Source organism: Leuresthes tenuis, unplaced genomic scaffold (assembly GCF_036924035.1).
Source record: "Leuresthes tenuis unplaced genomic scaffold, fLeuTen1.0.hap1 SCAF_11, whole genome shotgun sequence".
Lineage (NCBI taxonomy): Eukaryota > Metazoa > Chordata > Actinopteri > Atheriniformes > Atherinopsidae > Leuresthes > Leuresthes tenuis.
The window spans coordinates 16,671,062-16,689,749 of record NW_027325365.1 but is presented as its reverse complement, the minus strand read 5'-3'; the positions used below and the strand labels follow the sequence as shown (position 1 = coordinate 16,689,749).

The following is an 18,688-nucleotide window of genomic DNA, read 5'->3' as shown; positions in this document are numbered from 1 at the left end:
AGAGAAAAGAGGCAAATATCATTCAGATTCTCCCTCTGGCTCATACAGACTCAGGCAAACACACACAATAACATGCAGGTATTTACGCTAACAGACAAGAACAGAGCTGACTGGATGCTGTGTGAAGAACCTGAATCACATCACACTGTAAGTGGATCAAGATGCTGCAGCATGACATCAAACAAGATACATACACGCTACACACAGGAGCATGTCGCGCACATTAAAGCACACACACCGAAGAGAAATTTTAAAAGCAGGTATTTCCACGAAGGGCTGATATGTTGTCATCTCACTCGTTACGAGGTTTTGTGTGTTTTTTTTTGCCCAAATATGCATACACAGTAGAAGGCACATATACACAGTATTTCTCAGCAACATTTTGGAATAGTATGTGTGTGCTTCCATAAAACAGTGGATGCCTGAGGTAACACAAGGGAGCTGGAGCAGAGGACAGGTAACATTTATCTTGCTGGCTATCTGTGTGACATTACCCAAGGAATTACAAGGTGGGCTGACTGTGTATGTGAGTTTGTGTGTGTGTGTCTGTTATAATCCTACAGGACCCTACAGATAACATTTCACATTTCAGAGTGCTCTTCATTTCCCCGCTTTGGAGCAGGGAACAAAGAAAAAAAAACAAAACAACATTATCTAGCTTTACCTCCGTTTTAAAACGCTCCCACAGGCAGAACGACAGTTGGTGGCATGTTGCACGTTTTTACACTCACATCTCATCTCATCACATCATCCACACGTTTTTAATTAAATCTCCTCATCAGCTTTGAATCTGTTGATTTAATGGTCATTCGTTGCCTTTTTAGGAATTCTAGCTTATTCCACTCTATTTATTGTTGCTTATTATTGTCCAGTTTCTTTCCCTTCTCCAACTCTGTCAGTGTATTAGTTCCTAACCGCTTATCCCACCTGGCCGTACCTAATCCAGTTTCTGCCCTCGACTTAAAAAAACCATTTTGATAAGTCCCACTCTCCTATTTCTCTCACTTTAATTGCTTTGAATGCTTCATTTACCATTCCTCCTTGCCCACCCCACCAACAGACCCAGATATAAGTAATTTAAGTTATATACAGTACACTGCCTCTGCCCCTCTCCTCTTATTTAACCTTTCCCTTCCCCTGACTCTATTACTTCCTCCCTCACTTCTTCTGTAGTGAAGTCTGTTGGACTTTACACTTTGAACCAGACAGAGTCTCTCTGGACCCCTTTATCTTTTGTTCTCTGTGTGACTGAAATTGTTTCAGACAGAGTTGACTCCACTGTCTGTGTAAAGGGCCCTTTTGGAGGGCGCTGAGTCAAAGAGGAGAAGCTGAAAACATTCACACACTATTAGACACAACACACTGTAGTAAAATGGTCTATTATGTCATTTTACAATAAAAGCAAATAAGACGTAGCAGTGCAACATTAGGTTTGTTTTAACGCATTCTCCACGTGTTGCATTTATGCCAGTTTAAAAAAAATCACGATGTTGAATCAGCTCCTTGTTATGAATTGTATCAGTTGTCCTAAACCTGCCTAGGTTGCAATCTCTGCTTTTTTAAAACCTTTGTCGTATTATTATTGTTAAAGGATAGTTGCAGTTACTTTTCACGTTGTTAAGGAAGGGAACTTACTCATCAGTAATCATCTTTTTGGTCATTTCCAAATTAGGAATTTTCATAGGGATTCAAGGTGCAGCACTGATAAGAAATGCAATTGGTGCAACTGGTGAGAAAAATTCCTAGCAGTTCACCATGGTAACAACCAGTCAGGTATAACTGTTGTACAGTAAAAAACAAAGAGGAGGATAACTCTAAGAAGTTTGCTACTTCAATCATTCAGAGTCGCTTGGTTTCTGTTTATTGACTTCTGTTTTCTGATGCTGATTTAACTTGAGCCATTTCAAAATACAGTGAAGAAGGGGATAAAGAAAAAGACTGAGCAACCAGAAGCCTTGGGGTATGAAGATACCCAGCCCAAGTCCAACAGCAACATTTTCTCAAATCTTAAAACATTGATGTAGGTAAACCAAACAATTGCCCCTTGATTGTTCCAGATACACACGGGCACAGAGATACAGATGCACTGCTGTGTTAGATTTGACAGAGCTCAAACTGTAAACCATCAAAGCTGGTTTGACATCAAACCTTTCCTGTTGCATTTAAGTGGAAGTCGACAACCGGTCTTCAGAAAGCCAGACACAGACAGGCGTTTTCACCGTGAATCATAGCTTAGAGCCAAATATCAAAGAGTGAGCTCGGAATTATCTTCTCATCCTTCTTCCCTCATGTCTCATGCAGCACTTTCTTACCTCTGCTGTGTCTGCAAACTGAACTCTGCAGAAGTGAGCAGTCATAAAGCTTTACAAATCATCAGTTTTTACAAAAACAAACAGAAAATGCAGTAGAGCAAAACTGTAAAGTTGCACACAAGATAAAGACACATGGACCACAAGTCTGAAGACACACACTATCCTCTTGCCCGTTGGACAAAAAAGTAAGAAAGAAATATTTACAAAACCTGTGTACTAGCAAGCTAGAGTGATAAACTTTAACTTAAAAATATGGAATTCTCTGTGGTCTTGACATTCAAATGCCCAGAAATAACATGTTATGTGGTTGTGCTCCAGATAATAAATGCATTTAAACACAAACATTAATCTGGTGACTCTGGTGATCTCAGTTTTAAGGTAAATTACAGATACGAGCAGCTTCCATGGAGTCACTAGATCAGAAAATGAAAACAACTCAACATGGAAAAGACGTTAGCATTTTGAACACTTCAACATTAAAATAAACCGTGCTATGACCTTCAACAGGATCTTTACATCATAGATGGGGTTTTATTAATTTTTTTCTTCTTAACATTTTAGTGATTATACGTCTTGAATTACACAGGAGATCACGATTATCTAAATATTATCAAGATGAAGAGAAAATCAGTAGGAAAATCATCATTTTTCTGAGGAATAAATCAACAATTTGAACCTTGCATTTATGCTCTATATTTGGAAGAATATCTTTAAAAATATGCAGCTGAATCAGTTGCAATCAGCTTATGTGGATTGCCAAGTTCTGAATCTCAAACGATTTTAGTTTCTAATAAATCGTTTAATCTTTCCTTTCCAAGGAGTCCTCCTCTATCTAAACAAGCACCCCTTGCTACCCACCCGACCTTTCCCACTTTCAGCAGAGGGGGGTGCAGCGGTTGGAGGAGTTGTTGTTGCTGCTGTATGTGTAAGTGGGTGCTTAGCGTGGTGAGTATGCAGTGTTCAACCTCATGCTAAAGTTTCCCAGACAGTTATGTAGACGGATGAATGTAGGCTCCACTTGTATTGCCAAACAGCTGTATGTAATGTTGCTGCCTCTACAGAAAGAATAAAGATGAGGAATAACGTTAAGACAGCATCTTTCCCGTCACTTCACAATTCCAGCTCAAGCTCAAGCTGATGACACTTAGTTATCAGATCGATGCGAGCCGAGTAATCATAAACCGTTAAACCAGATGTCTCTATACAATGGTTAGGAGGCAAAAAGTCTGAAAATCTAACATCCTACGGGTGGTAGTAGATATCACATATCATATCTTTATGACCTCTGGAAATATGACTACTTAAAGTGCTTACTTTAATATGAAGGGTGACAGTCCATGTAACACTTTCCGGCATGAATCTGTTTTTATGCATTTACATATCACAACTACCTAGTTAGGGTCCTGGTTAGGTTTACTCCCTTTGAAAATGACACTACATATTTAGGTTTAGGAAAGGATAATTGTTTTCATGTTACAGGATGTCATTTTGTTGACTGTGACACATCAATATCAATTATGTTCACTAGTTTGCATCACTGCTCGTGAAATGTGCCTAAAAACTGGATAAATAGGTAAAACAAACCTATAATATGTATATATATATATATAATATGTATTATCTGATAACCAAGGCTTGGCAAATCTTCTAACCAAAATGACATCTTCCCCAGTTGAATAAATTATTTACGCATTCAAATGTCTGATAGACTTTCAGTTTGGATTCAAAAATCCAAACCCTAACCCTATTGTCCATGTTAGTATTCCTAATACAAGTAATTTGTTCCTGTTTAGTTGCCAATAGAAGGTGAATGAGTTACATATGATGTAAATCACTCCAGACAGGGTAAGGTCTTGAGATAAATGTGTCCTCCAGACGTCTTGATGTATAACGCCAAACATCAGCTGTCAGGCCTTGAAATCCTTAGTGGTCTCCTTTATTATCTATAAGTCATTAACTAAGTTTGGCCGATAAAAGAGAAAGAATCTCTAATTCCAGACATAGGAAAGGTGGGTGGTGATCACCTTGAGACTTCAGCAGCATGGCCTGATCAAATCAAGATGAAAGGAAGACGGAGAGGGAGAGGTTGCTGAGAGAGAATGATACTTTTAAACAAGGCAACAGAGGGAGAAAGAAAGGAACTGCAATAGTCAGATAAGAGATATGAGGAAGATAGAAGGTCAGATTCATTAAAAAGATACAAGGTTATGTCTGATTTTTCTGTGCCCCAAGCTATCAGCTTTCCAGAGCAATCTCACTGGCAGTGAGTTAAGGTTTGCCCAGATAATGATCAGTAATACACTGGGCGCTCAGACAGAGAGACAGCTAGAGATAGATACAAGGAAAAATGTAGACAGAGAAAAAAAAAAGTTTAACCTTAGGAGTGATACTATTTTTGCAACCTGTTCTCACTCCCAACCCCTCAGATATTGTGGACACACATCTTTGACACTGCATTTCAATGGGGTAGTCTGACAGACATAACTAGAAGGCTCTCAGTGTCTGAAACAGATATCATGCAACTGTTGCCAGATATTCCCTGAGGCATCCCCATCAAAGGAAACATCAACACGGTAACCCAGGAAAATAAAGAGGAATAGAGTAGTTTCTCAAGAAGATTTGTTGCTGAAACTTTAACAACTAGAAACTCAAAAAGAAAAATGTCGACAGTATAAATGAAACAATAATGTTCAACACCTGGCTTCCTCCAAATAAATCTTTGCCAGACATCAACACTTATCACCTGGTGTGTATATAGCGATGCTAACTGTTACTTTCCTCAATTCAATATGCACAGTGTCAGGGCTTTGAAGCTAAATGGAATTCAGCCTATTCATTATCAACCTTCTCCTCTGTTTGCATATTATGCGCTTTGTGCCTCTGAGACCTGGGTAAGTTGAGGAGAAGAGGAACATCCATGTTATTCAGACTCTGTGTGGTTCGTTCATTACTCCAATGAATTCTATTTCATTGATATCCTTCTAATAAAAAATGAAATACTTTCATTGTGTTTTGTATTCAAGGCAGTGTCAGAAACCAGATACAAGTGCAGCTTGTCAAGTGTTAATATTTGGTTTATTAAGCTGCTACCAGTGGCAGTTTTGCTGCCATATTACTGCAAGTGTGTTGAAACCTCTAATTATCAAAATTGGCTGTTATTATCGTGTGCAGGATATTATAGCTGTCACAAATTACTGCTGAAATGAAATGTTCTTGTTATTACTTTTTTCTTACTTGGCTGGTCATCTTTCAGGCCTGAAATACAGAATGTGAACGGGCCATATATCAAGACAGCCTCAATAAGATGAGCTAAAAATGCTCTATTGGCACTCCTAACACTTGCAAGCACTCTGGAGAAAATCCCTGAGCAACTGGCATGTGTTTGGAGAGGATAGGAAGTATGGAGGCAGAAGAGAGGAGAGCCCAGTCTGTCCTCCTCTGTGCTCTCTGTTGTAGCTGCAAGACAGAAATGCCAGAAAAAAAAAAAAATCTAATTTAGTTAGTGAATTTATCCCTTTTTGAGGCTCAAACAGCGCTCTTTGTTTAGTCAATGTCTTTGTTCCACAGTAGCTGACACAAAACTAAGTATTTTTACTTAGTTACCAAAGGAAAATATCCCAGACTGTAACCAGCACTGACGTGGGATTTTGCACATGATCACCTGCTGGTTCACTTTGTGCCAGCTCAAGTCAATGTTTTCTACAAGAAAGTGTTGATGTTTAGCATCACGACAGTGCTGCCTCAGGGGAGATGACAAATCAAATTACATCTCATTGCCTCTGTGTCAATATGCTAACCTTTCCCTAGCAATAAGAAAAACGTCCGTAATGGATTTTTAGCAAACAAATGAACAATCAACACAGTTAACTTCCATTTTCCAAAGTCTCTGTTTCAGACTATATTTTTTTACTTTGCGTCATCTATATGGGAACTGAATGGCCTTGTGAAAAAACAAAGAGGATGGTTGAGCTCTATTTGCAACAATGCATCTATTTTACAGTTCACTGAACAATGCTGAAAAGGGCACAAAAGGCAGAGAGAGTCAAAAAGTCGAGGTGGAGTGAACATTCTGCGAGATGAAGGGCCGGAGACATGTAATAGAGAGCAAATGAAAAGCAAACAGAGGCGGTGTGGTGTAGGAAAATATGTGACTGACAAACACACGTGTACCTCATAGGTCTGCATTACTCTCATAAAGGTTAGTGTTGTTGTAGAGAAAGTACTCGAAAAATTTTATTTGATGCATACGGCTCTGACGTCTTCAGATGGTGCAAAATGCTGCTGCACGTCTTTTAACTGGCACACGTGAATACGAGCATATTTCCCCCATTTTAGCCTCACTCCACTGGCTGCCCATACATTTTAGGATCAGTTTAAAATTATTTTATTTACTTATAAATCCCTCAATGGTCTCGCCCCATCCTAACTCTCCGAGCTGCTATAGCCTTATACACCCCCCCCACTCTTTCAGGTCAGCTGATCAGCTGCTCCCGAGTGTACCGAAAACAAAACGCAAGCTCAGAGGTGACCGTGCCTTTGCTGTGGAACGATCTGCCTCTCCACATCAGACAAGCTTCCTCTGTCTGTTTTTGAATCCTATCTTAAACACATCTCTTCTCCTTGGCTTTTGACACGATGTGCGATGTTGAATGTATCATCATTTTTGTTTATTTTAGTAATTTTAGTAATAGCTGTTTTATGTCTTTTAATCTATTCTTGTATTTTATTCTTTTAATTTTGTTTTTATTTTTCTGTACAGCACTTTGTTCCACTGTAGTTGTTTTAAAGTGCTTTATAAATAATATTGGATTGGATTGGATACGGCTCTGAATAGTCAAAAAACAAAAAAAGAAATCCACCCTGAATTCCAAATAAATTGTTTGCTGCTGCATGCTTCACATTTGCAACTATATCATTGTAAGAAATGAGTGAACAGCAGAAATGAGAAGGGCAGAAAGTGATTAATCTATAAAAGCTGCCTGATGGCTTTGTACATAGGTGTATGACTTGAAACAAATTCCCAACCAGTGACATTCATGGTTTGGAGCCCAACTATGTGGCTACTGGCAGAGTAGTAGCCACATAGTTTTTAGCTGCATGACGTTTTTAGCTGCATTAAAGTCCATTTAGATTTCTTAAATTAATAACCAACAGTGCCTGTTACTGTGTCACATTATGAAAAAAAAAAACAGTTGTATAAGACTAATATTAGTTTACTCATACAGATACACCAGATAGAGAAGTGAGTGGAGTTTTGCCCCGATGGCTCTGTGGTGTTTATCAAATAAACATAATTTAATACAGTTGCTTGAGTGTAAAAGGTTAAGCACCTCTTAATAGATAACAAGATGGCAACATTGAAGAGCATGGATCAAGCGTCAAATAGTGAGAAACAACATTAGGAAAGGATGTGTAACATTTCTGTTAGTTAATTTCCGGTAGTTTATGTATAAAGGTGACTGGAAATGCTTATTGGGAGAATGAAAATCTATGTGATAATTCTGGCACATTTGTACCAGAACCACAGGGTTGTGTCTGCCTGTGTTTATTTACTGTGCAGGACATTCAATCAGACAGTCTCTTCAAAGCCTAAATCCCAAAAAGGAATTTTGTATTATATTTCCAGCTAAAATTGAAACTATCTAACAATAACAAAATCGTGTAACCCTAACTGGTGGACATGATGAGAACTGGTTAACTACTTTGAACGTTAAAGAAAGGTGCCTCAAGAATTCCTATCTCGTCTCCTTCAGGAGACACCGTACCTTAAACGTGAGAATAGAATATTTTCCCACCAGTCCATATGGGAACAACATGCAAAGCAATGCACCATCCAAAATATCAGCTTTGCCAATTATGCATGAAATAAACAATTGCTTTCATATGGCAGAAAAAATTGTGATTGTGACAGAAATGGAGTTATTTACAGTACAATTCCATCTTCAATAGTATATCCTCGATTCTTTTCAATCAATGGCAAGAAAAGCACTCAGGAAATACAAATAACGATGATAAAGTGGTGCAACACTACATAAAGCAGTTACTAGAACAAGAAGAAACAAGTAAAAAATTATTCAAATTCAAGGGAACGTCTCAACATATAGGGTTATATAAAGTATATATATCTAGGGTTAGATAGGGTGTTACTCCACACCTAATCAGTAAACTGTGAATTATACCTCACTGACTAATGTGGGACAAACTTTGTTTTAGCCTCCTCAACAGCAGCTTTTCCGAGAACTGTACAATTTAGAGTGGCTATAACGAATCGGAACACATAATTCATGTTTTCCTCAGTCTGTCTAATGTGATGCCACTGATATCAACGTTTCAGTAATTAAAATCACTCAAACAGTCTGTCTTAATTTTCCCATGAAATGAACCAATTCATTTTTATAAAATGACAGCAATACCACTAGTAATTGAGTTTAAATGAACAGGGCTCTGTGAGCTCTTTGGCCTCAGCAAAGCCATTTAACACCGCAGTAAGGACATAAATGTCGCTTTAATTAGCTTAGCTCTGCCTGTCCAACATTTTACCTTTCGACTTTGCTTTTCAAATCCAGCTACCTTTCTTACACACAGATAACATCAGGTGTTTCTACTTGATATGATGATATCTAATTTCGGTAACAATACATTTCTGTTTGACAGTTGACCCACTTTACATATTTGTCTATGACATTGTGTCTCTTCCACTAATCTCCAACGTAAAAGCAGCATAGAAAAAATTATGCTGTTAAAATGATGTTTATGAAACTGCAGGTGCAGACGCAGGTGCTACGTAGACTAGAGATATTTACAACTCTGCTATGAATGGTCAAATCCTGCTTGACCCTGCGGCTATCGGTAAACACAGAGTAGTGATTGCACTTATCAAACGGCTGCAATCTGTTGACTGTTGCCATGGGAACAAAATATGACACATGCATTTTTTTTTTCCGTCACTTACTGCCATCCCCATCTGTTAAATGTTATGCCTTGCTGATCTAATGACAAACACGAACAGGGAGAGGATATGACAAACGCGCTGTTTATTAATCTTTGCCAGCTATAAATGTACAAACTTTTTGACCTGCTATTTGATCGATGGTCTTAGGACAAGTTGACTGAAAAGAACAGAGATACTCATGAAAAGAGTTGGGGGAAAAAATGATTCACACAAACTCATCAACACTGTTTGTTCCCAGGGCCAAGCTTTCAGTGAACCAAAAACATAATTACAGCTTTTACTGAACAAAGTGGGGAAGAGGAGGGTGGAGATTTGGGGGGGGAGAGGGGCGTTATGAACAGAGGTCCAATTCGTAAAACACTTCTCTCAAACTGCTTCCAATCTGAAAGTAATTTGAGTGTAAGATAATGAGAGAGCAGTCATTAATGAGCAGACACTTTACATTTATACTAGACACTGCTGATGAACCTTGGTATCTATAAAAATATACCTTAACCAGAGATATATTAGAATAGATGATAGACAGATAGATAGTTTTACAATAAATGCACTATAAAACCATTCCAACACTGCCCTGTTTGAAAGAGAGGAATTCTGTAACAATAACAATCCATCCTTTTCTGCGCTACTTTCCTTTAGATTGCATTTCTCTACCGGAATCCTTCCATCCATCTGCTGAAATCCTATTTTCATGACAAACAATGAGACACACACACTCACTCCATCACCAATCCCTGCTGCTGTCACAGAAGGGGTAGGGGTGATGGGATGAGAAGAAAATAACATGAGTAAGGGAAGAGATGACAGAAATGGGGATCGAAACACCTAGAATTACCAGGGAGTATGAGGGATAACTGGTGAAAGGGGTTGTGTGTGTTGTAAGTGAGTCACGGAGGTGTTTCCGAACCTGAAAATGGCTTAAATATAGATCAGCTTCCTCAGTCAACCCTTTGTGAGCACATCCCAATTTCACACTACCCGTAAAAACATTTACCTGAAATATCGATTAAAGCTTTCATATAATAACATGCAGTGAGACAAAGAGGACAAACCAAATCACTTTGGTACAATAAACAAAACTGGGACTACTGAGCAATAGGCCAAATCTATATAATTATAGTTGGAAGAGTATCTAGATATTGCAGCTGAAACTAAAATAAAACTACATTTATTTTTCTGCATCTATACATCATATAACATTACCACAGCCATAGTCTGCAGTAACAGCCAATTCCACAGTTGTTTTGCAGTACAGCACCATGCAGTGAACTGTTTATTATAGAAGAATAAGACAAGACTAACCCTTTGACAAACTAATAATCAAAAAAGGTTGTCAGCCTCTGCATGCTGGTGACTAGCCTTGCAATGCCGATGCCCAGCTGAGACATTAGCATGCTCAAAGGTGATAATCCCATACGTTGCAGACACATACCAGAATGTACTGGTCAAAGGAGTAGTCTCCTTAGCCTTCTCATTTGCCACTGTTGGGCACTCAGTTACCAGCACCACATAACTAGCTGACTTTGATAAAGATTTAGCCTCAAACTATTACAGTGTAGCCTCTACTGACAGTTCAGTAACACAGATTTTGTTCCTTTAACTGCAACGTGTCAGAGCCGAAAAGATGAGTGATTTGACCCAAATCTAGAAACACAGTTGTGTTTCTAACTAAAGAAAAACTATATAAACAAGAGGATCCAGTACTGACCAGCCTTCTCTGTAGTATGTGGTGGTTTGTTGAAGTCGTGACCGGGCAAGCAGGGGCACAGTCCATCACACCTGACGGAGATCGTCTTCCCAGATAAGCAGCTCTGGAACTCCAACTTGCACTGTAACAAAGTCAAAAATAAACATTCATAAATATATTTACATGTTGGTTTGCAGGTACATGCTGTTAAGTTGAAGACATTTGAATGTCTTCTATGGCTCTGAGAGGAAGAAAGATGGACAGAGTCATCAAGTCAGACACAAGTTTGAAACAACTCCCCCCCCCCGAGAGGATTTAACAAAGAAACACTTTTGAGGAGGTTTCATTGTAGGTTTCATAGTTTTTGGGACTGAATGCTGAAAAAGTCTGAATATTTTGTGCTTTGCAGAACTTTTTTGGTATAACATATTTAACATACATTGAAAGTATATTTGTAACCCAAACAAAGCCTTTTAGGGTTTTGAATAAAGATCCCACTCAAGGCTTTTGGAGGCAGTGCTTTGGTTTGATGCAATATGCTATGTCTGCATTAATTGCACAAGATGCTTAACAAGTCACGTTTCAATACATAGATACTAGACATCCCCACATACTTCAGTTGCAACTAACATTTTAAAACATTTGAAAAGCACCTACTCATTCTCCCAGACTGAAAATCAAGAATCCATAACAAAAGTCAAGCTTCCAGAAAACAGGTGTTTTTCTCTTCACATGTTTTCCCATTGCATGTGTTGTGTTGGGCTAGGAGAACTGGTTTGGAGAACTGGAGAAAACTACACTTGTACACGTACTCCATGAAATGTTTATTTACTGAGCATGTTGAAACTTTTCAGTTTTCAGCAGATGAATATGAAAGTTAGATTCTGAACTATTAGTTTACATGATGTAACAAAAACTTGACTTTGAACTTTTTCAGTTAAGCCGATTACAGAAAAAAAGTCTGCTGTAACAGGATCGGTGATTAATCTTTGATGAAACTGATTCGTCCATTTGGCAGCCATGCAGAGACACCATTAGATGCAAAGATGCCCTGTGATATGCTCTTATTCAATGCAGTACAAACCTAATGGAAACAAAAGTAAGCAAGATGGACAACTTGTGAATTAAATTTAGCAGTCTAAATCTTGTTTCAGGTAAGTGAGGGGTAAGAAATCGTTTGGAGTATTTGAGGTAAAAAAAAAAAATCCAATTACAAGACTCTTCCAAGAGGAATAATAAACACCGAAATGAGTTATGCAAATTCTGTTAGCTAGATGATGTCAGCATGATGCCATGACTGCGCATAAACATCTATACTCATATCATGCCTTACACAGGCAAAGCCTCATCCTGCAAGCTCTCTCATTTCCCAGGCTCTAATTCAAATCCATCATTTCCTCCCTGCCACTTCTTTGATAGCGCTGCTAATGTTGCTTAATGAAATTTGTTGACAAAGGATCAGCTCTCCATTCTGTTCACACCATACTGAATTAGCTGTCTGGAGGAGAGAGATGGAGGAAAAGAGAGAAAGTCTTGGAAATAGATGACCTCCCCTTGTCACTGTCAGCACAAAGAGAAGCCCCATGAATCTTTATGTTTGTCTTTCTCCAGGGGTTAATGTGGTTTTGATGAAACAGTATTTTAACACCTGACTTGGTTGAGTAAAAATAGGAGTAGAGAAAAGACAAGGGGAAAGAAGGGGAGCGGAGAAAAGATGATTTAGGAGGAGGGAAGTAATGGATTTAACTTAGTGGGCTGAGGCCTCTCAGGAGATAAGAGCACTGTCCTCTTAATAGGATATTGAGTGTGTGAGACTGTGTGTGTGTGGTTATGATGTAGGGGGCATGTAATGTAATAATAAAACATGAATAAGCTTGGACTGGCAGCTCACTGGTGAGCAGAGTTTAAGTCGGGCCACAGGGACCCATCACTCCACCAGCTAACCGAAGCCCTCCAACTAAATTACCACAGAGAGCAGAAGGATTTCCCAGTCTGCCCTCCTCCTTTTGTTCCTCTTCTTGTGTCTCCTTCAACACTCGTCCTCCTCCTCCTCCTCCTCAGCAGATTTTCAGCTCTCAGGACAGCAGGTCATTATGAAGGCTGATGTCTCGACTTCCTCAAAAACATGGGGCTGAATCATTCTTTGTCTGTCTCATACTTCTGTGTCAGAGTATTTTAAGTGTCAGAAACAAAGTGGCAAAGTAAGTCTTGAGGGAAGGTCTGGGAGGGTGATTAGGTCAACAATAAAATGCATTTTTAAAATTAATGTACCCACCGTGATGTGACATCGTATTCTGTTTTAAAGCCTATCTTAACTGGAAACATCTTGGTTATTTCAAACTGTGGATGTGATGGTGGCAACTTGCAATGACAGGGCAGCCACTCTCCAAAGCACACCCTGCTTTATTGTCTGTTTTACTTTAAATATGACTATGATTAACCAAATGAACATTACGCTGTATTAAAGAAGGCTTCAATAGTTATTGAGATTATAAACTAATGTATAAAAAGTTAACATAGATGTTCATTCAAGCTGAGGTTTGAAAATACTATTTATTTCTTGTTTCAGAAGGGGGCCACACATGAATTGATTTTTTCCATCTGGAACATCAAACATTTCCTAGCACTTGCACTATTTTCACTGCTTTCTCAACTGAAGAGAATCCTCGTTGCTACGTTTCATTGCAGCCATGGTGGCTGGGCAATGTTCCCTGCTGGTGAACAGCTATGTCTGACAGGTCTGCTGGTCTAATCCCAAAATGTCAACTACAGAACAGTAAAGATGGGGGAAAGGCCTGGAAAAATATGAAAACATATATAATTTTTACTTTGCAAAATTGATATGTTGACATTCAAAATCTCTTTTTAGAATATCTTAGCCAAGACAGACAGCAGCCCGTTGAGCATTTACACTGCTACATTATTGTAAACACGTAATTTACACACAGAAAAATTCATTATGTAAGCTAGCCAACAACAAAATGGACCCAGTTGATCCAACGTGAAGCCAGCCTACATGCAACAATGTTCGGCAACATGAATATTTTTTTTGGTTGAGAAAGTAGTGACAAATGGAAAACTGTCTGTTGAAAAAGTGTAATTTGTTGAGGTTGCAGTTGTTTTATGTAGAGAAAATCATTCATCGTCCCTGATTCCTGATTTCTGAATCTTTCAAACTGAGAGAGATCTGACTCCTGTCTACTGCAGGTGCAGTAAGACACCGACATTCATTGCTCATAAGTACTTCATACCACCTTACTTAAAAAAATGAAATGTTTCTTTAACAACTCAAATTCCTCTATGTCAACAAATCCAAACTTAAAGCTCACACATCAACTCAAGCCATTAAATTTTACCAAATAAAGTAACTTTTTTGTGTTTACAACAAACTTTCAGTATTGCATCATAAAAGAGCCTTTGTCTTTCAATGTGATTTGAAACTTTCTTTAGAAAGTAACAGACAAATAATGTCTCATATTAGAAGACCCTTGAAAGCCTTTGCTGTAGAGGGTTTGTTCAAACAATTATTGCTTTGTTTTGGAGGAGTAGCTGTGATCACATCCAGTTATTTTATTTCCTGCTGAGCTGAGTGATATAATTAATGTTTAGAAGTTTCACAGCACAGAAAAGACAAAAGGAAATGAAACCCTTTGTAAAAAAATAAAATAAAAAAAATGTTTTTCCTTCAGCCGCTATTAAACATTTCAAGCAATGTCCCATACAGAACAAGTGATAGCAGCTCAATCTAATAAGACCATTTTCCAGTCACAGTGTGACTCAGCTGTGTACGATATTGCCCATTTGAATGATTTCCTCCCTGCCAGGCAAACGAATGAAAACAAGGAAATTATGATGATACCAAAGCAAACGTCGCTTATAATCTACAGAGTGTTATATCAAGGGCTTAGCTTCACCTCTGTGTATGCCCTTTATGTCTGCCACCTGCTATCAATCGTCACTCACGTCATTCTAATTTTCCTAAAGGTTAAAAATACACTTTTCTCCTCTATCAGGAAATGGTGAATTTGTGTGTTACTCGGGGGTGGGGGGGATATATGCTGGAGGTAGAGGCTACGAAAGTCAGATAAAATTCTGAGGTGTCTGAGACCTTTATAAAACAGTCTTAAGATCATTTCCAGCTGATATGAAAACCTCTGAGGGTTTTCTCACTCCTTAGACATTAACCCAACAGACGACAAGAACAGCTCTGTTGAAATCAACACAGGAGAACATAGGGGAATGACACAGGAAGAAGGAGGAGAGTTAGAGAGAACTGGATGAATAGACATGCAAAAGAAAAAGAAGAGCATGGTTGGTTCCCCAACTGAAGCCATTTAAATATAACACTAACAAAAAAGAAAAGACAAATGTAAAATGGTTATCTCACCTTGGAGGAATAGGTGTGTCCATCAGAGCCACATACAGGAGTTGACTGAATGGCAGAGCACAGCTTACATTTTCCATGAGCTCCAGCTTCAAGTCTGTGCTTGTGGCCCACGCTGCCTTTCCTGGCTTTCACACTTTAAGGAGAGAAACAGAGGGAAATATGGAGCCCATGAATCTGAAACTTTTTCATTAAAGCACAGGCAATGTCACCAGCATGTGCATGAAAACATAAGGCAGAGATATTAGAGTGCTAGAGGCCAAAAGCTTTACAACATGTGCAGTATATTGCACAATACATTTTTGTGCGCCAGGGAAATTACTGTAATAACTTTACAGGCATTAAAAGTATCCAAACTAGCAAAATCGGTTCTCTGCTGAGCTGGAAGAGCTTCTGATTGTCAGGGTCAGATGAAGCGGATCCTGATTGGTCCAAGAGGTCTCTTCAGTAACCACTGTAATTATGTTTGATCCAAATCTCGCAGCAATTTTCTATCCAAGTGCTCTCATTGAACACCCTGCTGCCTCCAGATCCATCTAGCAGAAACAGAATTAGAGCCAAACAGACTCTTCAGAGGGAAACGAATGTGACAACAACAAATGACAAAAGTGAACATTAACCACCGAAGTGGAGATATTACAGTAATTTGTCTTTTTTGGGAATTCTTTAAAAACTGAAGAACACCAAGCGATAGATGATTTGCACGAAGCACAACTGGATCAGAATCATAAAAATATCCCACACACTGTACTGTGATAACATTTTTTTTCAATTATAGTTCCATGTACAGAAAAGTAACTAATAGCAATAATAATAATATCAATAATTTAATAATTTATTTATGTATAGGCGCTTTCAGGACACTCAAGGCCACTGTAGAAAAGACAAGATAAAAAAAAATCAATAAAGTGTAAAACATAATCAAAATAGTAAAATACAATAAATTAGGCCAAATGTTACAATTCCTTTTCCATCTTACAAAAATAAATGATATTTCAATAAATCGAGCTAAAAAATACAATGAATAAGGATGACACCTATTCTGTCCATTCAAATCCACTGCTGCTCCTACTGTCTATCCGCTTGAACTGTATGTATGTGAAGTGCAAATATGTCGTGAAAATTATTTTTCTGCCGAAGCAAGTGGAGGGAGAGATATTTGACCGTTTTAATTTCAACATAATAAATTGTCAGCAGGACTTTGCAAAATCTTCCAAGTCAAATTTTATCAAATTTGCTTGTGACTTGAAGGAAGGGCAAAGAAGAGCTAGATTAGAATTTGGTGGAAGGGTCACAAAACAGTGAAATACTGTTTTGGCCTTTGGTGGTAGACGTGCCCTCTGAGCAATAGTTTGAGTTGAGCATGGAGAGATTACTGAATGAATATACCTAGCTTATGCCAATGGATTCAAAACTTATAGGACCTTTGATGTTAGATGTAGCCTATAATTATCCCCAAGAAGGGCCATAAAACAACTATAATGACTACAAAAAAAATTTGGAATGCAAAATAGATGCGTTTCAACAAATGTGAGTCAAAACAACCATTCAGAAAAACAAAAAGGACAAATTTATAACGATGCGACACAAAATGACCAAAACTGGATGTGAAAGAGCTACATCGACACAGCTACTACCAAGAGACACCAAAAGGCTAAAACTGACTATGAAATTATACTAGACATCGGCAGGATACACAGCAGGAGTGACAAAATAGATACAATTTTTTGCTTTATCATTAGCGGTTATTTCTCTGGGTTTTTCAGTTATGAAATCTATGTCCTCATTAGGATGTGTGCGCCACCTTCATATGTGCCCATTTTCTTGTTGTTTCAAATCTAACCATTGATTTTTTGCTGATGGATGATCAATAGATATATTCACCTGAAACAGACAAAGTTTTCACCCTCCCTCCCTCACACATGCCTATACTGTACTTTGGCACCCTAATGTGAGTTTCCATGGTGCTTTCATCTGTAAAGTTTCTTATTCAACAGTGCTTCAACTCCCCCGCAGCAGGACAGAGATGCACTTAAATTAACACTGTGAACGTCCAATATTGGTTTTCCAAATTAAACCTTGCTGCTAATGTAGGTGGTCTAGCCTGTGGCGAAACATAATCACACAATACAGAAAGTCAGTTCTATTTGAAGAAGAAACTGCTTTGGATTTTTGTGTTGTTGGCCACTTAGCAGTGAAAAAAATGATTTGTTCATGCACTAAGGTAAAATACAAAAGTACTACAAGAGTGTGTATCTTTAACCAAAGAGAGGATATATATCATCCTGCTAAAAGCTTTACAACACCCTGTATTGGGGTATACATCCACTTTACTGTATAGTACCTCGATTTGTTTACAAATAACAAAAAAACCCCATCAAAAATATATACACACACATATATATACATATAGTAGCTTGCATATGTATTCAGCTCCCTAGCATTTTTATTATTTTGTTGCCTTACAAGCTGGAATTAAAATGGAAATGGATATGCAGGGTGTTTTATGATTCAATTTACATAACATGCCAACAACCCTGAGGATGCAAAATATGTGTTATTGTGAAGCAAACGAGGAATGATACAAAGAAAAGCAAAACAACTTGTGCAAGTATAACTATTTACCCCCCTACAGTCAGTAATCTATAAAGTCACCTTCCCTAAGTCTCTATGAGCTTGGCAACTCTTGCCACTGGGCTTTTTGCCCAGTCTACAAAGAAAAACTGCTCCAGCTCCTTCATGTTGGATGGGTTCTACTGGTGTACAGCAATCTTTAAGTCATGCCACAGATTCTCAATTGGATTGAGGTCTGGGGTTTGACTTGGCAATTCCAACACATTCGAACATTTCCCCTTAAACCACTCGAGTGTTGCTAAAGCAGCATCATCCTGCTGGAAGATGAAGCTTTGTTGCAGTCTCAAATCTCTGAAAGACTAAAAAGGTTTTCCTCCAAAATTTCCCTGTATTTACCATCCACCATTCCCCCATTCTTCACACTATGCTTTACTATGCTGATGGGATTCGTGGGTGATGACAAGTGTTGGGTTTCCACCAGACATGGCGTTTTTCCTTGATGGCCAAAAGTTTCAGTTTTAGTCTCATCTGACCAAAGAATCTTCTTCCATATTTCGGTAGCTCCAACACTGTGGAGTGTACACTTTATAGTGGTCCTATGGACACATACACCAAACTCCTCTGTGGAACTTTGCACCCCCTTCAGGGTGACTTTTGGTCTCTTTGTTGCTTCACTAAATATCCTTCTTGCCCAGTCTGTTAGCTTTATATGGATGGTCTTCTCTAAGCCCGTTATGGTGCAATATTCTTTCCACTTTGTGATAATACATTGAATGGTC

The 18,688-nt window shown here is 38.4% G+C and overlaps 1 protein-coding gene across 1 annotated transcript in view; it reads right to left on the bottom strand.

Annotated features, from left to right (window-relative positions):
• Positions 1 to 18,688, bottom strand: part of spock1 (SPARC (osteonectin), cwcv and kazal like domains proteoglycan 1) — a 104,419-nt gene that overhangs the window by 9,584 nt on the left and 76,147 nt on the right. The window contains exons 5-6 of the mRNA XM_072395781.1: positions 15,339 to 15,471; positions 10,973 to 11,093 (exon numbers count right to left, since the gene is read on the bottom strand). Coding sequence (XP_072251882.1) covers positions 10,973 to 11,093; positions 15,339 to 15,471 — 254 coding nt within the window. The remainder of the gene's footprint in view (positions 1 to 10,972; positions 11,094 to 15,338; positions 15,472 to 18,688) is intronic.